Source organism: Gigantopelta aegis, chromosome 6, assembly GCF_016097555.1.
Source record: "Gigantopelta aegis isolate Gae_Host chromosome 6, Gae_host_genome, whole genome shotgun sequence".
Taxonomy (NCBI): domain Eukaryota; kingdom Metazoa; phylum Mollusca; class Gastropoda; order Neomphalida; family Peltospiridae; genus Gigantopelta; species Gigantopelta aegis.
Window position 1 is genome coordinate 96672577 of NC_054704.1, and position 24665 is coordinate 96697241.

The following is a 24665-nucleotide window of genomic DNA, read 5'->3' on the forward strand; positions in this document are numbered from 1 at the left end:
GCTGTCGCCACTTCTTGGGCTACTATTTTCAATTAGCAGCAAGGGATCTTTTATATGCGCCATCCCACAGACAGGATAGTACATACCATGACCTTTGTTACAAAAGTTGTGGAGCACTGGCTGGAACGAAATATAGCCCAATGGGTCCACTGACACGAATCGATCCTAGATCGATCGCGCATCAGGCAAGCGCTGTATTACTGAGCTACGTCCCGTCCCCCCGGTGTCTATCAGTTGAATGTTCTACGACCTGTACTTTGTACTTTGTACTGTGTACACCCCACACGGATGCACGCCATTGATTGTCATAGTCCCTAACGTGTGTCTGGAAGTGTCAGTCTCCACAACTGACTGGCTTGCCTCAACAGCGTTAGCCCGATTACCAACTAGTCTCTACTTTTGGTCTTTTGTTACAAGTTTCAGAAATAAGATGTAACTCTGTGGAAAGAACGTTCGTTCGAAAGAACCAATTGGGACCAATTTGACAAAACATCGTAAACCTAGGTGTGCACGTAAACGCTAGTCTACGATTAAGCCTTAATTCGTATTACTACCAACAGTAATACAGTTTGAAGTATATATAGTTCAGTTTATTTTGTTCCAACAATGCTCAGTCTTCCGTCCTGGTGTAACGTTCTGTGTTAAATAGATGTCAAACACATGTAAACGTACGATAGGTTTAACGGCTAATTGCAAACCTAAACTTAACGATGTTTTGTGAAATTGGCTCCTGGTAATTTCTAAACAAGTTAAAGTTTGTTTTATTTAACGGCACCACTAGAGCACATTGATTTATTAATCATCAGCTATTGGGTGTCAAACATTTGGAAATGTTGAGCTATAGTCTTCAGATAAAACCTGTTACATTGCTCCATTAGTAGCAAAAGACCTTTCATATGCACTTTCCCACGAACAGCACATACCATGGCTTGTGACATACTGGTCGTAAGACACTGGTTGGAACTGGGAAACACAATAACATAATGGGCCCAATGAGGGTCAGATGAGCGCTCTACCTACTGAGCCAAATCGCGTCACTGGGTGCCACTGTGCGAATGACCCATCCTGGGTTTTTTTATCATAATTATTTTTGATATGTATGAATGTTTGTTTCATTTTTTTAAATATGCTTTGATAAACTTCAAAGGTAAACTTTTATTCAAGTAGTATATCCTCCAATGCAAATACATTTCAATTGTCTTTAAATCTTTTCACTTTAAAAGGAATATGTTTGAATCATTTGTTTATGCTATTCATTCAAAAACAAATCGATAACTTGTCACCGAAGTTCATACACTTTTGAGATAAAATTGTACTGACAACATTTTTTTGTTTTAAATAAATTTAAAGAACAAGTTTAAAAAAAAATATCAACTTACCTGTTTGTGCTAATAGTAGGCCAAGAATTAAGACTGCGGTTATGTGAATCCAACTTGTTTTCAACATGTTTTGTCTGCAAGAACACAAAACAGCAGTGAGTATTTAAGCCGGATCATGAGTGGAGCATTCTGCGGTTGGGCTTTGGCGACAAATAAGCAACAAGCAGCCTCTGCGCACGGCAAAACCTAAGTTACCACCGGCTCTGACGTAGGCGACACAAGGGGGCGTTGGCGTGCTTATCGACAAAATTCGCCTTTCCGGCGATCTCATTCAGGCAATTCGACACCCATTGGCTGTTTCGTCACAAAAGGGTGGAGCGAAGTCGATTGTCTTGATCACGATTTGTCTTAATGTTCCCATCACAGGTGTAATGTTTCCACAGATAATACTTTCGATCGATCGGAGAAGTTTGTATACGCGGTTTGTCACATGATTTGTTTTCTTTTGTGGGTCTTGTTTTGTTATATATATTTTTTCTCTTTTGAAATGGCCACAGTCCATTAAACGGGAGCTATAAAGGTCGTAACGGTTTAGAACTCAAACGATGCCATTAAGCCTTCCCTGCCGTGGATTTCCGTACAAAACAGTTTTCTGGCGACCCGTTCGGACCAACCGGATTCGTAATCAAAGACAAAGCACGCCTTTAACAGCGGGTAATCAATGCTGTGTCTCAAAACACTTAATTGAGATTACTGAAAAGGTATAGCTATGCAGCGACGCAGCTAAATCGACAAAATACACAAAACTGTTTGGTTCCGCCTTCAGGAAACGTGGCGAAACACTCCCTTTACAATATTGCTTTTCCATCTGTTTGAAAACGATATACGTAGAACCACACAGAAGTAATAAAGGACATCTTTGGCACCTCATTTACTCTTTCAGTTCAGTAATGGTTTGTAATGGTCGTTAAGGTGTGCTTTTCCTTCCAAACCTACACACTTTGCTATAGTTTTTAACTGCCCACATCGGTGTTGGCCGCATAGATTATAACAAGTGATCACGTGGGGAACCTGGCTAGTAATATAATTATCATATTATGCACGGTAGATCTTTCCACCAATAACTAATAATATTATCTTAAATTGTGAGTGGAAAAGATATGAACAATGTACCTCCCACTCACTCCATATGGTCAGTTCTAGAAAAGCTATTTCAAGATGGAAAACACCTGTCAATAGAAGCGGGGCGAACGTCCGAAGAATTTGTTTATTTTGTTTAACGACACCACTAGAACACATTAATTAATTAATCATCGGCTATTGGATGTCAAACATTTCGTAATTCTGACACGTACTCATCAGAGGAAACTCGCTACATTTTGCTTAATGTAGCAAGGGATCTTTTATATGCACTTTCCTACAGACAGAAAAGCACATACCACAGGCAGGAAAGCACATACCACGGCCTTTGACCAATCATTCGAATGGATCCTGCGACGAAAACACCTCAGCCGAGCACTCAACTTAGCTACATCCCGCCACCCACCCCCCCCCCCCCCCCCCCCCCCCCCACTTACCCACTCACACGAGATGCTTGGGTCGTCGGATCCAACCTCCTTGGCAGACCCATTGTCATTTTGTACCATCCCATTCATTGCTCCACGTGGTACGTACTATCCTGCCAGTGGGAAAGTGCATATAAACGATCAGTTGTTGATTCGTGTTACACACAACAGCCTCACGAAGCCTAATGATTGGGATTTTCCCCGTCCCACCTAATGCCTCACGGCTGGTAGGAGATAAAGCGATCGAGAGTTGGGCACCATTGGCGTTTTAGATCATAGCTAATGTCCGTTTATTATCTGTGATATATTTAAACGATTACTATACCATAGTTGGTGTAACTTGGACTTCATTTTGCTTCTTTTTTCTCTTCTTTTTTTTAAAAAGAAAGATTTATCTTAACAGAAATTCCCATAAAAGTCTCACTTATTTATCCCATACAATTGAAAATCATCGTTAAATTTAGATACCTTAGAAATGCCTTCCCGTTCTAGGTCCTCACTGAGCTTGAATTTACTTAACAGATTTACTATCGACCCACCGCACTGTTTACCTGTTATGATTTGTATCAGCACAAAGTCTTTGTAGAAATCTGAACCCGTTAATCTGCAGTCAGTATTAAGAAGGTAGAAAAAAAAAGAGTTGATCTGTAATTAGTATTAAAAAGGTAGAAAACAGATTAACTGTCTGTCGTGACAAAGAAATAGTCCTCTGGTTTTCAAACACGAGCGAGTGAAACAAACGCATCATATCAACTAAAACATCAGTAATATATTTTAATATCCGTATAAAAGTATCTAGTTTTAAATTATGTATTTTGATATAACCTAATCTATGTTTTAATCTTACTTGGACTTTAACCCAATATCCCTAGATCTACCTGTTAACTTGAAGTTACAACTGACCCTGACAACATTTCTACAAATTGCTGCTGAAATGGCAATTTTGGGCTTAAAGACTGGAATGGAGTCCAAATATATATTTTTTTTTTTTGGTTTGGGCTGCCCGCTCTATTTCATTTCATATTTAGGCCTCACGCAAACAATTAGTTTTTTTAATTCTAATTGTAAAATTGTTAAAAAAAATACTCTTCTAATTAAAACTGATTGATTGATCAGTAATATTACCAGGGCCATACATAATGTGAGGACTGGTGGATTGTGCCCCATGTAATATGTAAAATTGTCTCTTTTGTCAGGCTGAAACAAAATCCATATTAACGGCACTGATTTTCATTGATCCTCCCACCCCCGCAGTTATTTTAGGCAAGTACGGTACTACAAAATGCGGTGATTGACATATGAAAGGCCATTTCAATAGCTGCGATAACGTATGTGGTTGAGATGCACTAAATGATACAATTTTATTTCAAAGGTAGTGGATTGTAAAAGAAGATGGGCTGATTAAATATATATAAAGCCACCGCCATTAACTTCAGTTGATTTTCTTCGGTTTGCTTTTGCTTTTTTTCACATTTTACTTAAAATATTTATAAAACTGAAAAGAAACAAACCGAATCTAACGCATTCGTCGATAGCACCATTCGGCTATGTGCTATCCTGTCTGTTGATGGTGCATATAAAAGATCCATTGCTACTAATAGAAAGAAGTAGCGGCTTTCCTCTAAGACTTTATGTAAAACAATTACCAGATATTTGTCATTCAGTAGCCGATGATTCATAAATGAGGGTGTTCTTTTGGAAAGAAAGAAATGTTTTATTTACCGACGCACTCGACACATTTTATTTACGGTTATATAGCGCCAGACATATGGTTAAGAACCACATAGATATAAAGAGAGGAAACCCGTTGTCGCCACATTATGGGCTACTCTTTTCGATTAGCAGCAAGGGATGTTGTATATGCACCATCCCACAGACAGGATAGTATATACCACGGCCTTTGTTACACCAGATAGCTCAATGGGGCCACCGACGGGGATCGATCCTAAACCGACCGCGCATCAAGCGAGGTGTTTTTGTGCTGTCCTTAAACAAAACAAACTTTAACGCTAGCCTGGAGCGCGATCGATCGAGAATTAACTCCCAGCAGTGGACCCATTAAGCTATTTCTCGTTCCGGCCAGTGCTCCACAGCTGGTATAACAGGGGCTTTACTATGTCCTATTAAGCTGCATACAAAAGATCCTTTGCTTTTAATCAAAACAAGTAGCCTATGAATGGCAGCATCGACTTCCCTCTTTCATTATCTATATGGTCCTCAACCATAACTGTAAATAAAATGTGTTAATTGCATCTTTTAATAAACCATATCTTTCTTCTTCGTCGTTTGTACAATTTCTATAACTCAGTACAAAAAAGAACGAAAGAAATGCGCCTACGTGTTTCTTCTCTGGTATGCCAGATCATATATCGTAATTACCCTCTGTGTTTGACATGTAAAAGCCCTATGATTGGCAACGCATTTGTTGGTGAGAAAACTAACTTTGTGGCGGGAAACGATCTCGAATGAGCGACAGATATCGGTGTTTACTCGTGCCGCTCTCACGGTCTGTTTGCTAAGCTCGGTAATGGATGCGGTCGATTAATGGACGTGGTTGTGGTAATGTGTTTAATTAACACCTGACACGTCGCTTCCGCCGTCGTCGCTTAGGTAATGTAGGTGAGCCAGCGCCGGGTTTCCCGTGACCTCTCGGCCACCACGATCACCGTGGTAACAATTTAAATGCCTATCGACAGTCATGGTTATACCGTCTTCTGAAGGTCTCCCGTGACCTCTTGGCCACCATGATCACCGTGGTAACAATTTAAATGCCTATCGACAGTCATGGTCTTCTGAAGGTCTCCCGTGACCTCTCGGCCACCATGATCACCTTGGTAACAATATAAAGACATATCGACAGTCATGGTTATACAGTCTTCTGAAGGTCTCCTGTGACCTCTCGGCCACCATGATCACCTTGGTAACAATGTAAAGACATATCGACAGTCATGCTCTGAAGCCATTCTGTTTGAAACTTACAGGTTTTTTTTTTAGAAGGGTATTCATTTTTATCTTGCAAAAATTATATACATGTATATTGACAAGATATGATGACTAGACAATATTCATTAGTTTTCGCGCACAGACCAATAATATAGCTTTTTAGGACGGCACTACTATTACCCTTCTAATGTTCTGCAAAAGTATGCTGACCTTTGGCCCAACAGCGTAAACAAATGATGGCTGACGCTATTCCATATTTTGAACTTTTGTCTTAGGTAAAATTTGAACATGATCATCTTGTAATAATAATGTAAAGGCCTGTCGACAGTGAAGGTTTTACGGTCTTCTGATGGGTGCTCTAAAACCATTCTGTTTGAAATTTACAGGTTGTTTTAGAAGCGTATTCATTTTTACCCTGCAATCATTGAATATATTGACAGGATAAGAGGACCATGATATTTCTATATTTTAGCTTTTTCAGGACAGAACTACTGATTGATTGGCAGATTTACGGTCTTGGTTGTGAATAACGGTTTTGAATAAGAACTATTTTGTCTTGGTGACTAGATATTCTAGGTGACAAGTTTATGGGCAAGAAGACAATTAAAATGACGACATTTAGTATTGCCACTTCGTATTATTGAGCGTTATTGTTCCAGAACAAACAGAAAAATAAATCGTGCTTTTCTCTGCATTTTTATTAATAAGGATGTTTTTATGTATAAAGATTATCTGTTATTTCTTTTAGGTTAAATTAGGTATGAACTAACAAACTAACTAACAAAACAAAATCCAAAACCCTCCTCAAAAACATAGTAAACGTTTGTTTGAAAAGTTTCGCCTATTCATACACTTTGCACATGATTTTGTGGGGATTTATACCCCAGTGAATCTACAAGCAATAGCACGCGATATTTAATTATAATGTCTCCTTCGGGGTACACCATGGCTACAGCAGGGCGTGTCATCATTTAACACACAATCGATAGATGTCAGACCGAAAGGCGACTAATCGAGCTGATTATTCATTACAATCCGGTTTGATATAACAAACTAGATACAAACGTGATATTTGTGACACAGAAAACGCTTATATAACCAGTTCATGTTTAATGGTGATTAGTCTGTGTGTGGGTTACAAGATTCAATACAATGGTATCAACGCAAAATTAAGTGTCGAACATTGTCGAAATAATGTCGAAATAATGCTGAAACAATGTTGAAGTAAATCATAGTGTTCATGAGAATAACAAATGTTGACAGTTTCCCCCCAAAGCGCCACATTTCAAACAATGATAATGCATTTGTTATTGCTTTGTTTGATGAGCCATTGAGGACAGCAATAGAAATGGTGCATCGCATTATATGGGTGTGATAAAGTAATGTTGTCATAGCGTCGAGTGGACAATCGGGGCCTCGTAGAAAACTTCCGGTAAATTTCGGATCTCTTCCTCCGGAAGTAGGCGTGTCATCTCGTTAATTGTGAAAATATGAGCGGCGTATAGCTCGCCCGAAATGCAGTAGATCCTGGGATCAATCGTCCTCCATGGAATCGGTTTTTTCCCATCTATCCGTGACTGGATGTCAAATCTGAACGACAAAACCGCATTCCCATATCAAAATCGTATCTCTTCACAGCAGAGTCAAAAAGATGTTAAGCAAAGTCGTGATTGCTTCCATGATCCACTGTCAGGCGCTGGTCCCTAGGAGGACTGCCACTCCCCAGGAGATCCTTAGCAGAATGTTTCTTACCTCCTGCGCCGCTCGTAGGAGCACTGCGACTCCCAAGACAAGCTTAGTTATCTGTGCTGTCCAGGAAACGGGGTTAGTGATTAGGGAGAGGGTATGTCGGTGAAGTGGTCTTATACCTACCTATTGAGCCGTTAAAACTGGGTCTAGGTGGAAGTCGGTATCTGGGTGCGAACCCAGTGTCTGACAGCTTTAAGGTCAAAACAAACTTCAACGTTCTGCCTAGGTATATCACTGTCCTGATTTTGTGTTTACTACCCTCTAGTTACTTCGTTGCTTTCTGGAAGAACGACATTTCCAAAGTGGAACATACAAATTACAGAAACTTAAATAGGTGCTTGCGTCACAGTATCAAACCACCTCGGTGATCCATTCAACTGATTGGTTTTTTTTCTCGTTCCATCCAGTGCACTACAACTGGTCAAAAGCTGTGGTATGCCCTTTCTTGTCTGTGGGAATGTGCATATTTAGCATCCTTTGCTGCATTAGGAAAAATGAATCGGGTTTCCTCTGATCTACGTGTCAGAATTACCAAATGTTAACATCCAATAGCTGATGATTAATTAATCAATGTGCTCTAGTGGTATCGTTAAATAAACTTTAAACTTAAATACTGCAAGTCAAGTAATAATTTATAATTATTCGTCAGAAACAAAAATATCTTAATTAATTTTTACAGTGTAAAAGAATAGCAGAAGTCCCGTTCTACTGCAGAGTATGACGACCTGTGATTATACTGGACACTGGGAGAATATTTCTGGGCAACAGGTCGCTTTCGAATGTCATTAATGCGAGTACTATTTCGCTCTTTGAAATGATCCACTTTTATATACAATTTGTAATGCAGCTTATATAATATCCAGAATATTGTCGGGTTTTAATTTTTTTTTTAATGATATCTCGGTCTCAAAAACAATTGTTAAAAATTAAAAGCTGAAAAATGCAGAATAAACCAAATTAACTAATGCTTAAAATGTAACATTTCTACATGTTGAAGTAACGGTACAGTAACCACACGTTGACGTAGCATTTCAAAATATTGCCATCTTTACGACGTTTCCAAGTAACATTAACGCGTCTAGTTCGATGCAGTAACGATGCTATACGTTTAATTACTATTATTACAAATTTAATGGGTGTAGCATTACTAAATGTTATAGTGCAAGGCTACAACTCTAGTCCTACGAAAACAATACTGCTACTACTAGTAACATAATACTATTTTATGTGACATAAAAGTTGGCATCGGTTACAGACAAGAACTGAGAAGCAGACAGAAACAAAACCTATTCAGAAATAATAAAACTTTCCTAATAGTACAAACCGGCCTCGGTGGCGCAGTGGTTAAGCTATCGGACTACAGGCTGGTAGGTACAGGGTTCGCAGCCCGGTACCGGCTCCAACCCAGAGCGAGTTCTTAAGGGCTCAATGGGTAGGTGTATGGCCACTACACCCTCTTTTCTCTCACTAACCACTAACAAACTAACAACTAACCCACTGTCCTGGACAGGCAGCCCAGATAGCTGAGGTGTGTGCCCAGGACAGCGTGCTTGAACCTTAATTGGATATAAGCACGAAAATAAGTTGAAATCAATCAAAACCTAATAGTACAGGAGCATTAGGTCAAAATTATATTGGCAGCTGAAAAAAAATGAGAGAAATCTGAATTTTTCAGTGAAGGTTTATTGATGCTTCCAGAGTCATAATCCGTAAACATTCCAAAAATTCTGCCTAAGCTAACCGCAGGAGGGAAGAAAATAAAGATGGCCGCCATTATCATTATGCGTTTACTTATGTTTGGAACTAAACTGAACACAATGCCATTTTAATCTCATTTTCAGAGATTTAGAATACAGGAATCTCATTTATACCATAACCTTATGCTTTAGAGTGTTAATTCCTTACAAAGACTATGTATTTAAATTTAAAGGCACCCTGGCTAGTTTCTCCTTATTTTAAATTAATTTATTACTCGCCAACAGGTATATCGAGATGTTTCTTATCTAGGCTGTAGAACTATACTTTTAGCTGAATATTATTAAGGAAAGATTGCTGGGGTAATTTGTAAGGCTTGCTGGCGAGTTGTTGAAATGAATTTTGACCACTTAGGGTCACGACGTAAGTGCCCCTTTAATGTATATCATGATTTAAGTCTGATTTAAAATCATTAATGCAACACCAATCACTAATTACAATTAAAAGATACTTTTCATCTTACGTCAAACCAAAGTGAAATTATTTACAAAAAATGGTCATGTCTTTAGATGGAATTACTTTTGGTTTATTCTTATTGCGCTTTGTTACACGTAATATGAGCCATTTGTTCCCTTGTAGGGAGTCCACAACGCGTAACAGCAAAGTCGACAATATAATGATGATTTTATATGCCGCTTATTTACATAGAGTTTATTGTGACTCTGTAAAGACCAATTTTGAGAAAACATTCATTAAATATTGTATTAACTTTTGAGATATTACTGTATTAAGATGTAGGTGGGGTTTTTTGATGTGGTGTACCTAGTAGCATGAAAGTGATTTTTTGTAGGTTAAAGGCCATGTTTTAATAAATCAACTTGCAGATTTAACCCCGTCTGTTAAATTATTACTATGTATGTGCGTTGGTGTATCAACAGCATACATTTCATGTTTTGATAATGTCTATTATTTCTATAAATACAATTTGCCTTTGTTCTTATTTCTTCTTGTTCTTCTCCTCCACCTCCACCTCCTCCCCCTCCTTCTCTTTCTTTATTATATCAACTGAGCAATGTTTGGTATAAAACCGTCATTAATGGATGTAGCTAGTAATTAATAATGGACCAAAAATCCACCTCTGTTGGACACCGATGGTTACTTGTTAATATTAAGATGATAAGTCTTCATCTTTGAAAATCTGACAATGTTTTTTGTAGATGATATTTAAACGATTTCAGAATTGTATTAAAAACATAAGTTTATATATAAACACAGAATTGATCAAAGGGTTTTCTTACATCGTGGAAATTGGTCTCATTCGAGTTATCGTTATTAACAGTCTGCTGATCAATTAGGTGCCATGGCAGACTGGCAGGAGTGTTTGTCTCCAAACCCAGACTACGTCACGAAGGATGTCTTATGTATTGTGTTTTCCCAGATAACTTTTAAAAATAATTCCATAAGAAGACATGTTATTAAATAAATATTTTCTTTGTTTCGTATATTAATGTTGTCATTTTACTTTGTCACAGATTGCAGCTGGTCCAGTGTTTGTCTTCGTTTTGTTTACTTAGGTACATGTCGGTTCAGAATAATAATTAGTGTAATGTACCTAAAGTGACACTATAATATTAAAACATTAAGAGAAAATGATTTCTTAGTCTAAACAGTTAATGTCTGAATCGTTAATACATAATGTTTTAAAGCACAGCTATTGTTTTATGTATATTATTTACCTTGTTGGATCTTTTTATTATCACAAGTTACTGTTATGGAATGTTGAATTTCATTAATAGTAATATTTACAGGATAATGATCACACATAAAAAAACATTTGGTATATGCGTATAACCATTGAGTAACCATATGAATGTTTGTGCACTAAATCCTAGCTATGACACTGGTAGAATGTTCAAATACTCCGCTTGGCTTATCCGCTATTTGAGTTCAGTCTGAATGAATGGACTAAATTGCTCCACTTTGTATTAGAGCAGCCATAATTTTATGGAATCGATATTAAAGTCTCTCATAACAACTATTTCAAGGTTTCCCTTGACAGCCATTTCGGACCGAGTACCAATCATGTCGCACCAGGACACATGCGACTGAGGTGACGCATGTGAGTATTCAGGTCTTCAAGATCACTACTTGACATAGGATACGGTTTTTTTTTACATAGATGGGGCAGGGAGGGGGTGTAATATAAAATACAGTGTCAGTTGGACAGATTCGAATCTACTGCACCGACTCGCATGCCATATAACTCAGTCACCCTAACATTAAAGGGACATTCCTGAGTTTGCTGCAATTTTAAAGATATTATCGCCTAACAGACTTTTTAATGATTGTAATTATATATCAAGTATATTTTTCTGCATAAAATATTTGTGGCTGTATATTAAACGTTGTTCTGATCGATCTACTATAGTGTTTTCCCTAGCTTGTTTTAGCATGGTGCAGCACCATGCTTCACTAGTCTAGCACCATCTTGCTTTAATCAGTGTCATGCTGCACTAAGATTTAAAAAGCCTTTTTCAAGAATTAATTCTAAAATTGCCTTGATAAAACACTAAAAAAATGTATTATTAATTAATAAAAATATCTCTGTTATATACTTTGCCATTCATTTATTAAAGCAAGAACATTAATTACATTTATGTTTATTTCACTTATTGCTTTTGTCTTTAATGTAAAAAAGTGCCCTGAAAATTGTCAAAATTGCCCCTAAAGTGTTTTGTCTACCATGCCTTGCCAAATTTCTAGGGAAAACACTATACTATTCGTACTAGGTAAATTTAATTTTATTTCCTAAAATGTAATCCAGTTTGGGCTTCTTACAAGTATTAAGACGGCCATTGAATATACAGACAATGATATTCTAAACAAGAAAATATATTTAATGTGTAAGTTTAATCGTAGAAATATTTTATTTTTCGAAAACATCTAACAGTGCAGCAAAATCAGGAATGTCCCTTTAACCCTAACCGTCAGTGGCATTTCCAGCCTGGAGTTCGCAGCGGTAGGAACTCTTTGCTTGTGTTTCTCGCATGCTTCACTTTAAAGACTCGGGGTTCCTTCCTTTTGTTGTTTTTGTCAACGAAATGGTTTTAGTGGCTTTGTATGCGGCCACTGGAACTGATTGAATGCTAAGACGCTCCTCGTTTCAACAGCCTAATCACCAGGGTGTATTCCTTTTTAGCAAGATTCCTTGTCTCCACATACTTTTCCGGCTGATTTTAGTCGGCTCGTTCGGCGACACATAAGACGGCCATTTTACATAACGCCACGGCTGATAGCGCTTCGTCTTTAACTGTCCCAGACTGTTCTATCAGCACTGACCAACTCATAATACTATTTTTATGGCCTGTTAATATATTATCGAAGTTTTGTTTTATTCCATAAACGTTTTATTCCAAATTGCCGTATCATGCATCTTCCCACTTCCCATTTTGGGTACAAACGCCCGCTAACTCACTAAACCATGCTATAACTATTACTTAATCATTTTATTCAATGCATAATGCGCCAAAAACAGTTGACTAATTGTTTGCATTTCGCATTTTACATCATGAAAACTCCATCGGTTTTTTCTACCATCAGTATAGGTCTTTTAACAAATACTCTCTAACATACATATTGATTTTTGGTTTCTAAGAATCGTAGCAGATTACTCTTTTTTTTTTACTAAGTAAATATGTAAATTAATATGGACTCAATCATGCAGATAATACATTTTTTCCCTCTTCATTGTGAAAATGCTGAAATTATCTTGGAACAACATTTTGTGAAGCGTTAGTGCACATCAATCAAGGATGTTGAGTAAAATGGTGATTTTGACGCTGTCAATAACTTGTGTTACATGATTACATAAGGGTACTTTTTATGAGAGTGGCAAAACTATTACACAATAAGTCAGGTATCCATACTTCATATAGACTTTGGCTTGAGCAGCAAAAACCGCTCTTAACCTGCCAACCGGCAGACAAGCAGAGCCGGCAAACGACTCTTGAGATTTTTAGAGCATAAAAACCTGTTCCGATGTTGCCGTTACGCTAACAATGTTTAAATTTACGTCCAATTGCACAAGCGATCAGAACCAATCACGACGTTTAATCCGCCACAAATAAGCGATCGAAGAGATTACGGTCTGTTAGGAATCAATTTGCAGCTCAGAGCGTCCCAGAACATTAATATTCCTACTTGATTGACTACTTGTACGACCGGCGTCAGCGTCGTGGCGGTAAGGTTATCGGACTTAAAGTGGCAGACCCTAGTTTCAACCCGTGCAAAATGGACACTAGGTTTGCTAAATCTCTGACGTTGAAATGGGGGGAAATACGCTTAAAAGCAGACGAGATCTGAACGATAAAACCCTAATACATTATCAGGGCCGTATCTCTGCAACACAGTGGTTGATTCCATGCATCTCTATCTAGTGCCTCGTTGGTAGGACTGCCACTCCCTAAGATATCCAGTTTCTATCCCTCTTGCACTGCCTTGAAGAGGTCTGCCACTCACAGACTAGTTTACTACAGCTCGTCTAAAAAACCGTTATTTGTCAAAGGCACATGTGCGTTTTTAAAAACATGTATTTCGTGGTATTTTTATGACCAGAAATACTTGGGATGTACGGAAATAGATAATCTGAACAATAGCATCTAAGCAATATCTGATTTCGTGACTATGTGTTTAATATAGGGTCTGTCCTGTTAAAGCTTTAAGTACTGGCTTCGTTCCCCCGGTACCTGCTCCATCACATATGTTATCTTTAAAAGCTCAAATGGGAAGTGTAAGACTACAACACCGATTTGTTTGCTCTCACTAACCGCTAGCAATTATCATTAACCCACTGACCTGGACAGCGAGTTAAAATACCAGAACCAGGCGCGTGTGCAAGAAATTGTGCAGGGGTGGGGGGGGGGGGGGGGGGGGGGGGCTAGACTGTAGCGAGCAATGTTTTTGGTGGGTGGTGGAGGGGTGGGTCAGGTCATGTCCTAGATATTGATGGTTGGAGCACGAGGCTCGACCCCCTGTCTGCACGCGCACCAGAGACCAGTATGAGAAAATAATAAATAATAAATAAATAATAAATGCATCTAAAGACGAAAATGAAGTTGAAATGAAAATATTTAATCACCCACAGCTAAGTATTGACTCCTTTCCTGAACAGACTGCCCAGAAAGCTGAGGTGTTCGCGCAAGACATCGGGCTTGAACCTTGACCTTAAGCACAAAAATCAAGTTAAAATTAAACATATTAAGCGTACGAGACAGGGGCAAAAACGCAAATTCGGGCAAAAATGATATAGATATTCGGGCAAAATGTGCTAACCTGAGACCTTTTTAGCATGTAGGGATTCGTATACCTCTCTGATAGTAATGCTAATATGAATAAATGTTGTTATCCAGATTCGGGTATTTTCGTTTAATTCGGGCAAAAACCAGCGTGCTTCCTACAACAATGGGAGCCCGTACGCCTATGAAATTAAATAAAGTCTACACTTTCACCGCGTGTGCACGGGCGGATCCAGGATATATTTTGCGGAGGGGGGAGGAAGGGGGAGGGAGTCTAACGAGAAAACCTCGTCAAATGGGCATCCCATTGAAAAAAAATTAAGGAAGAAAAAAAGGGCACTTGAATATTTTAGGGAAGACGGATCCCCAAACACCCCCGAACAGTTTTCGTTAATACATAATTTAAACGAAAAAATATATTAGTTTCAATCAGTGTAGCGCCATGAGCCCCAGGTGTGTTGTTGCAAGGTAAAACAATGAGTATCTACGACACACACCAGGTTTCGATCGGTGTTGGTAGCGAAGTGAATCATCTGTCTGGTGTATGGCTGATGGGTACCCAGTTCGTATTCCAGTACAGTCTCTACAGAGAGCAGGGACCGTTGAACGGGGGCGGGACATGCCTCCCCACACTTATCCCTATCATTGGGCTCAGAAGGCTGAACATGTCCTTAAACCGCAGTAATAGGCGTAGGTCCTTCGGGCCCTCAGTTTCATCCGCGGTGCTATCGTTCTGACAGTGGACCCCTACTTTCAAATACATTTCACGGATCCTGAAGAGCGTATCGCTCCACAGAGAGGTGTAAATTAAATATACATGTAGTATACTGACGTTTTATTGGGTGAGGTGGGGTGGATGTGGGGGGTCGGAACTAGGGTCTCCACGAGTACTCGAGTACTCGGGCACGGGTCGAGTCTAGCAAAGACTCGAGTCCATTCACAGGACTCGAGTACCCGTAGAAGTGAGACAATGTAGAGCAACTAGTTCAGCAGTAACTAATTAACGATACAAGTTACACGATAATTATATGACTGTTTGCTAGTTTCTTTTTTAATCTGGCCGTCCGTTCGTCCGTCACAATACTGAACGTATCAAAGGGTTTCTAAATGCAATACAATGGCATGATTTGGCATTCATGTTCAGTGCTGGAATTAAGCTATATAATGCTATTTTACGTTATATTCCTTTGTCTCATTACCATCTTGTGTAAGCGTCGGGTACTCGGGTCCGGGTCGAGTTTGACCCTCGAGTACTCGAGTCCAATATATTGGACTCGTGGAGGCCCTAATCGGAACATTGCCCAGGATTAAGCGCTCTCCTGATGCGCGACCAGTCTAGGATTGATCCCCCTTCGATGAGCCCATTGGTCTATTTGAGTGCTCCACGACTGGTGTAACAAAGGCCGTAGTATCTAATACTGTCTTGTCTGTAGAATGGTGCGTATAAAAAGTGTTTTACTGTTAACCGTGACGGCAGCGGGTTTCCTCTCTCATTATCTGCATGATCCTTAACCATATGTCCGACGTCGCATGTAAAACCGGCAATAAAAAAGCACTGAGTGTGCGCATCGTTAAATAAAACATTTCTGTTTTTATTACTAACTGCTAATCAATTAACGTCTGTTGTGAACTGACTGGCAAGATCGCAAAATTGTCTTTTCTTTTGAAGTAGAGCCGTTTCTATCTGGTGTTTTCCATCTGTTTAATCTTTCTGACATAAATTTGTTTTCTATCCGTTTATTTCGTATTATTTACCGTAATTTTAGTAAAGTTCGAGTTGATATTTTGAGTGTCATAATTTTACTTCCGGTAAAGCACAAGAATCACGCGGAATTAAATGTCTCGCTTACCATACCTTTTTTTTTTTTTTTTTTTAAATATTGAAGTAAAATTTGATTTAATAAAATTTAAGAAATAAATTTATTGAAATGAACATTCATATAAACCAAGTTTCATTGATCTAAAGCTTAAAGTTTGTAAGAAATGGCGCTAAACACGAAACTTTAAAACGTTGAACTCAATAAAACCCACCGCCGTTACAAAATTAACACCTACATTTTGACTTTTTCCTTATAATCTGTAATTATTACTAGAACACGTTTTTATACAAATAATTACTTCATTGGCTGCTTTTATGGATTTACTTTAAAAAAAAAAAAAAAAAAAAAAAAAAAAAAAAAAAAAAAGAACAAACACCAAGATATTAATTTAAAAAATGATATTGTGATGTTTCAATTTATCAAGCTATTCCCACTGGGCCTCAACTTTCTTTCCATTCAGCCGCTCCTCGCTCAGGTTTCCTCGTTTGGTTGTTTTTTACGACCACGTTTTCATCAAAACATTTTGATGAGAGTAGAATGCAGCTTTGCTTTGTCAAGATACGTTTTGAAGTAAGGAAACAAGCTTTTTTTTTTTAAATTTTTTTATATTTTATTTTAATGAAGGTTCGGGGGCCTTTTTTTCTGTGGGATTTTTTTTTCTTTTTCTTATTTAATAATTGATTCAAACTTGAGAGATAGTGAACTAAAAGTGACAAGTGTCATTTTGGTAGTAGTGTATCTGTTAAGAAGATTTACGTTTTATACTAACCTCGTCTTATTTTGTGTTTTGTGTTCAGTTATAGATGGATAAAAAAGACAAGACAACACAACACAACAGAACATAGCATAACAGAATATAGCATAACAGAAAAAAAGCCTAGCCTAGCCTAGTCTAGCATAACATAACAACATAACATGGATTTTATCTAACTAGATGAGGGAATTTACCATTTCAGAAAGAAACTATGTTTAAGACAGAAATACCATACAATGTTGGAGGATGACAAAACACCTAGCTTCAGTTCCGGTAGATCTAAGCTCTTGGTACTACAATATTTTACAGAAGTGAAACATGTTAGTCGATATCAGTAACGGGTGGTCATTACAGAAGTGAAGCATGTTAGCCGCTATCAGTAACCGGCGGTCATTACAGAAATGAAGCATGTTAGCCGCTATCAGTAACCGGCGGTCATTACAGAAGTGAAGCATGTTAGCCGCTCTCAGCAACCGTTGGTCATTACAGAAATGAAGCATGTTAGCCGCTATCAGTAACCGGCGGTCATTACAGAAGTGAAGCATGTTAGCCGCTATCAGTAACCGGTGGTCATTACAGAAGTGAAGCATGTTAGCCGCTATCAGTAACCGGTGGTCATTACAGAAGTGAAGCATGTTAGCCGCTATCAGTAACCGGCGGTCATTGCAGAAGTGAAGCATGTTAGCCGCTCTCAGCAACCGTTGGTCATTACAGAAATGAAGCATGTTAGCCGCTATCAGTAACCGGCGGTCATTACAGAAGTGAAGCATGTTAGCCGCTATCAGTAACCGGCGGTCATTACAGAAGTGAAGCATGTTAGCCGCTCTCAGCAACCGTTGGTCATTACAGAAATGAAGCATGTTAGCCGCAATCAGTAACCGGCGGTCATTACAGAAGTGAAGCATGTTAGCCGCTATCAGTAACCGGTGGTCATTACAGAAGTGAAGCATGTTAGCCGCTATCAGTAACCGGCGGTCATTACAGAAGTGAAGCATGTTAGCCGCTATCAGTAACCGGTGGTCATTGCAGAAGTGAAGCATGTTAGCCACTCTCAGCAACCGGCGGTCATTACAGAAGTGAAGCATGTTAGCCGCAATCAGTAACCGTCGGTCATTACAGAAGTGAAGCATGTTAGCCGCTATCAGTAACCGTCGGTCATTACAGAAGTGAAGCATGTTAGCCGCTATCAGTAACCGGTGGTCATTACAGAAGATACTAGGCATTTATTTTCGCATACAAGCGCACTTGTATGTGCTATCATCTTTCTAGTAGTATATGTTATGATTACCAAATATTTGACATCCAATAGCCGATGATTAATAAATAAATGTGCTTTGGTGGTGTCGTTAAACAGAACTAGAGTAATTATGCCAGTATACAATACAAAGATGTAATTTGGGAATGAATGTGGGATTGGCCGCTAGTAAACGGTTTACTTCCTCATATTTCATTGCATTTCAACTTATTTTCGTGCTTATGTCCAATTAAGGTTAAAGCACACCGTCATGGGCACACACGGACAGCTATCTGAGCTGTCTGTCCTAAACAGTGGGTTAGTTTTGGGTGGTTAGTGAGAGAGAAGAGGATATAGTGGTCTTACGCCTACCCACTAAAATTCGCTCTGGGCGGGAGCCGATACCGGGCTACGAACCCAGTACCTACCAGCCTTATTTCTAATGGCTCAGCACGACTCTACCCATGTCGGTTCCTGATACTTATTTGCTTTTACTGTTTATATGAGTTCTCTTATGTCTTTCCATCAGTACTTAAACAGATCATCTCTGGCTATTTTAAAAGTCTCTAACTGTAAATTTGTAAAGTCTAAATGTGCATTCGCTATCAAAGGACGCCGCGATTTCCCATTCTTCCTGTCAAATGGTAGGCTTTATTTGCGATTCAATACCAGGTCACACAATCTCTAAATTACACTAAGTGTGCGGAAGTATAGTTAGAACATAATTCTCGATCAGCTGCAATCCGGTTGTTCGTGTCATTTCCGAATAATTTCGTATTCATTACCGACAAGAAAAGTGGCACGTACAAAACATTTACAAAACATTCACTTCGATTATTTACAAAACATTCACTTTAATTTTACGAAGTCTTTATTGTTCCACCGCGTGTAAATTTCGGGGTGTTTATTTTTTCGCCAGTAGCTGATTAACGTTTTTGGCAGGTACGTGTAGATTACTTCTGATGTAACCCACGTTTTAATACGTGTTCTACCCGAGTGTTGTTGATTCGCTGCTTATATCAGGGTTTGTTGTTTTGTTTTCTTTTCTTTTAAATGTTAACATTATCGACAATGGGAATTAATTTGGTCCAGCAGAACCTTTAACCATTTAACGCAACCTTACTTTGACAGAAAACGGTCGAGTCGTAAGTCTTTGGTATAATTATACTAAGATAAAAACTTTAGCAATTTGGTAACTGTGTTAAATAAGAGAAAACTCGTCACTTTCACACAGAAATCGGACACTGCATTTAACTGACGCATGGGGGCGGGACGTAGCCCAGTGGTACAGCGCTTGCTTGATGCGTGGTCGGTCTTGGATCGATCCCCGTCGGTGGGTCCATTAGGCTATTTCTCGTTCCAGCCAGTGCACCACGACTGGTATATTAAAGGCCGTGGTATGTGTTTTCCTGTCTGTGGGATGGTGCATATAAAAGATCCCTTGCTGCTAATCGAAAATAGTATCCCATGAAGTGACGACAGCGGGTTTCCTCTTTCAATATGTGTGGTCCTTAACCATATGTCCGACGCCATATAACCGTAAATAAAATGTGTTGAATGCGTCGTTAAATAAAACATTTTCTTCCTTCTTCTAACTGAAGCATCGTTTCGTCAGTATACCGGGAGATTTTTGATACAAAATAACACGCGCACTGTCAGTCACTCAGCTTGTATTTTAAAGTACAATGCAACAGTAACAAATTTCAAAACCTTTTTTCTCTTAGTATATTTTAGTTTTTATTTATCGCAGCAACAAATTTCTACACACCAGATTTTATTATATGTATATAATTATATTATAAATGGTCTTGCGTTGGCAGCGGAAAAGAGTTAAACAGATTAAAACCAAAATCTGTCAAACTGATAATCACCTTGTGATAAATGGAGTGGACTGTGGCTTAGGTGCGGAAATACACGGAGATACAAAAGAAAGACGAATATTAAATTAGTTTTCTTTAAATTTAGTTAAACGTATCCATTAGTTTTTGGGGGACGGGATTTAGCTCAGTCGGTTGAGTGCTCGCTTGTGCTGCTTGCAGGATCGAACCATCTCGATGAATCCCTTCACCTGATTGAGCTTTTCTCGGTCCAACCAGTGCATCACACAACTGGTCAAAGGCCATAGAATATGTGCATATCAAAGATCCCTTGGTGCATTCGGGTAAATGTAGCGGGTTTCCTCTGATGACTACGTGTCCTATTACCAAATGTTTGACATCCAATAACTGATGATTAAATAATCAGTGTGCTCTGATGATGTCTTTAAACAATACAAACGTTTTGCATTCGGTTTCATTATCGATGCCTTGTGACCATTTTAGGCCCATTTTGAGAGTTTGTTCAATTATTGGTATGTTGAAGTTTTTTTTAAACATTCCCGTTTCTTTTGGTGTTCAGTGTATGTTGTACGATCACTCCACCTAAAGCCAGTGGATACATTATTTTGTTTATTATTCGTTACAACCAGTGTTCAACGACTGATATATCATGTGCCGTGTGGATAATATCATATATAAAAGACCCCTTACTGCTTTTCGGAAAAAATTGTGTTTAACATTCTTCTTCTACTTTCTGCAGTTGTGGAGTTTATAACCAAGTATCACAATTACCATTTGTTAAAAGTCTAAAAGCCGCTAATTAAAAATGTGCTGAAGTCTCAATAAAAACACATTACTGACCTTTCATTCATTTTAAATTCTTTAACATTGAAGACTGAAAACTTTTACAAAGTTTTAAAAAACATTTGTGATTTCTATTCACGTTTTTAAAATATACTTACCTTGATTTTTGTATTGTGTTGTACTTTTCCACCACAGCTCTTTTCATTGTGTTTTTACATAATTATACATTTTGTTTTAATATAAATAATATTATGAATATACTTACCTTTGGTTGACACCCAATTGCCGATGTGTATTTTTGGGCTGGGGTGTCGTTAAACATTCATTCATTAAACGTTTAACAACCTTAATAGATTATTATTATTATTATTATTATTATTATTATTAAGTGGTTTAACGTGTCCATGTACCACTATGGTTTCGAACACGCCTATCCCGAGTCCGGCCTCCGATAGGATCGGGGGTCTGACTCAGGACCTTAAGAGATATTAATTTTTTTACACTAGGATTGTAAAATTTAGGTTGAGATTAAACTTGCTAAATATGGTCTCAAATTTCGCGGTGTATTAATATTTTTTAAGAACAGTTGATATATTATCTGTGGAGATTCGATGACACGTTTACCCCTCACACCGGAATGTGTTAATGAAAACCCAGTAATTGAATCGAAAGGCTTCGATTTCACAGAGGACTGATTTCTGATTGCTGGTCATTATTGCTAAATACTGGTTAATGGCCAGATAGTGGGTGCAAGCAGCGATATTTCAACAAGTGATTGTCGATTGCTGGTCATTATTGCTAAATACTGGTTAATGGCCAGATAGTGGGATTGCAAGCAGCGATATTTCAACAAGTGATTGTCGATTGCTGGTCATTATTGCTAAATACTGGTTAATGGCCAGATAGTGGGTGCAAGCAGCGATATTTCAACAAGTGATTGTCGATTGCTGGTCATTATTGCTAAATACTGGTTAATGGCCAGATAGTGGGTGCAAGCAGCGATATTTCAACAAGTGATTGTCGATTGCTGGTCATTATTGCTAAATACTGGTTAATGGCCAGATAGTGGGTGCAAGCAGCAATATTTCAACAAGTGATTGTCGATTGCTGGTCATTATTGTTAAATACTGGTTAATGGCCAGATAGTGGGTGCAAGCAGCAATATTTCAACAAGTGATTGTCGATTGCTGGTCATCATTGCTAAATACTGGTTAATTTAATGGCCAGATAGTGGGTGCAAGCAGCAATATTTCAACAAGTGATTGTCGATTGCTGGTCATTATTGCTAAATACTGGTTAATGGCCAGATAGTGGGTGCAAGCAGCAATATTTCAACAAGTGATTGTCGATTGCTGGTCATTATTGCTAAATACTGGTTAATGGCCAGATAGTGGGTGCAAGCAGCGATATTTCAACAAGTGATTGTCGAATGTAAAGCGTTGTGAAATGTTTCTACACGCCCATTGAAGGAAGGAAGGAAATGTTTTATTTAACGACGCACTCAACACATTTAAAAAATTATTTTACGGTTATATGGCGTCATACATATGGTTAAGGACCACACAGATATTGAGAGACAAAACCCTCTGTCGCCACGTCATGGGCTACTCTTTTCGATTAGCAGCAAGGGATATTTTATATACACCATCCCACAGACATGATAGTACATACCACAGCCTTTGTTACCCCAGTTGTGAAGCACTGGCTGGAACGAGAAATAGCTCAATGAGTCCACCAACAGGGATCGATCCTAGATCGACCGCGCATCAAGCGAACGCTTTACCACTGGGCTACGTCCCGACCCCTACACGCTCATTGAAAGCACGTGCTACAGTGAGTTAAGGCGAATTGTATGTATAGGTTTGGTGGCTGGCAGAGATTACCATGTAGGTTACATTTTCAAATGTCTCCATTCCAAGTAAATACTAAATAGTGATGATGATTTCATACAAGAACATGAAAACATTGGAGCATGAATCGTTCTCGACTATATGCCATACACAATTCCTTTAAACGTTTTCATTTATACCATGTTGACAAAATATGTTAAAATGATAAGTAAATCATACGTCATAGAAACGTTGAATACAGAACGCATCAAACCAAATTCACCCTACCCCTCCCCCCCCAAAAAAAAGAAGAAGAAAAACAAAAAAAGAAGCAAAAAACCCCACAAAACAACCCCAAACAAAACAAAGCAATGTTTTAAAGTACAAAGATGGATTTTAATTGCTTTTTCTGTTTGATTAATGTTTTTATTTAAACCATTTTCGTAACAAATTATTAAAAGTTACGAGCAGTGAAGTGAACACGCGCAATGTAAAAACTTGAAGACAGAACTCATATCGTGAACAGAATCGAACTGAAATGTAATGAACCCATTGTTGTAAAGTACACAGATAAAGACTTAGGCTACGTTCAGCAAGAAAGAGCGGAAAAACGTCCGCGTTCATGGTTTTCACATTAAATCGAATGTTCGCGAAGATTAACATCGCTCGCTGTTGCTAAACGCAGGGACATTACATATTTGTTCTCTAACAACATCTTACAATATTTCATTCTAAAACATATTTTTTTGTTCAACGACACGTCTTCACCAAATTGATTTATTAATCATCTGCTTTTGGATATCAAAAATTTAGATTCATAGTCTTGGAGGAAACCCGCTACATTCTTCCATTAGCAGCAAGGGATCTGTTATATGCACTTAAACACAGACAGGACAGTACATACCACGGCCATTGATATACCAGACGTGGGACGGTAAAACAATGGAATGTGTCCACTGAGGTGGTTCGATCTTACCTCGGAAGCACCTCAGGCGAATGCTCTACCGACTGAGCCTTTCTTTTGTACGTCTAGTTATATGGAAATTATATCTGACTGTATAATTGTATAACTGCCTACAGCTTCGTCTGACAGTTCCGACCTCCATTGTTTTTAAATCTGACGTGGAGACGAGTTAATGCTTATCTTAGTGATCAGTTGACGTGTTTTCAAACTTCACACATTCTAGCAGTTTATTGGGATGGATTTGAAAGCACAAACAAGTATTTTAAAACTTTCTGACACATTGAACACTAACATTACGGCGTATTTTTCTCTATTAAGTCCGTTTTTCGATAATTGTTATCAGACATAGCTTGATGTTATTGCTTAGATAATCTATTTCCGTACATCGGGAGTATTTCTGGTCATTCTGGTTTTTCTAATACCACGAAATACATTTTTCAAATTTTCAAAAACGCATGTACGGTTATGTATGTGAGCTCCAGTCTATTTTAAAGGTATTTGCCTCATTTCAAATTCACAGAGTCTTATTTCACTCTGTGGTAATTTTATCTGACTTGAAGTTTCTGTGGACATGAGGACATCCACGTCTATACTGAATGTACAGGGGTGTATATTATAAACAAGAACTCGCCAGTTTCAGCCATAAGTACTGTACGATTCGTTGTAACGACCATGTGCCTTTAAACGTTATCTTGACAAAAACTGTTAAAAGTTACAAACAGCAAATGGAACATACTCGTACGCAATGCAAAAAAAAATAAAAAAAATAAAACAGAAATCTTAAAACCAACATCGGAAAAAAATACTGAACGAATTATCGTACAGTCCAAAGATAAAGAATTGCTTCCTATTTCTCCGGAGAGAACTGTTAAAAAAGG

At 38.3% G+C, this 24665-nt stretch overlaps 1 protein-coding gene across 2 annotated transcripts in view; it reads right to left on the reverse strand.

Annotated features, from left to right (window-relative positions):
- Nucleotides 1–24665, reverse strand: part of LOC121375926 — an 89041-nt gene that overhangs the window by 14331 nt on the left and 50045 nt on the right. Inside the window, exon 2 of one of the 2 annotated variants that reach the window (XM_041503647.1) lies at nucleotides 1380–1453. In XM_041503647.1, the coding sequence (XP_041359581.1) occupies nucleotides 1380–1446 (67 nt within the window). In that variant the 5' untranslated portion in view covers nucleotides 1447–1453. Of the gene's footprint in view, nucleotides 1–1379; nucleotides 1571–24665 lie in introns of those variants that run through there. The other variant, XM_041503648.1, reaches the window with a different exon arrangement.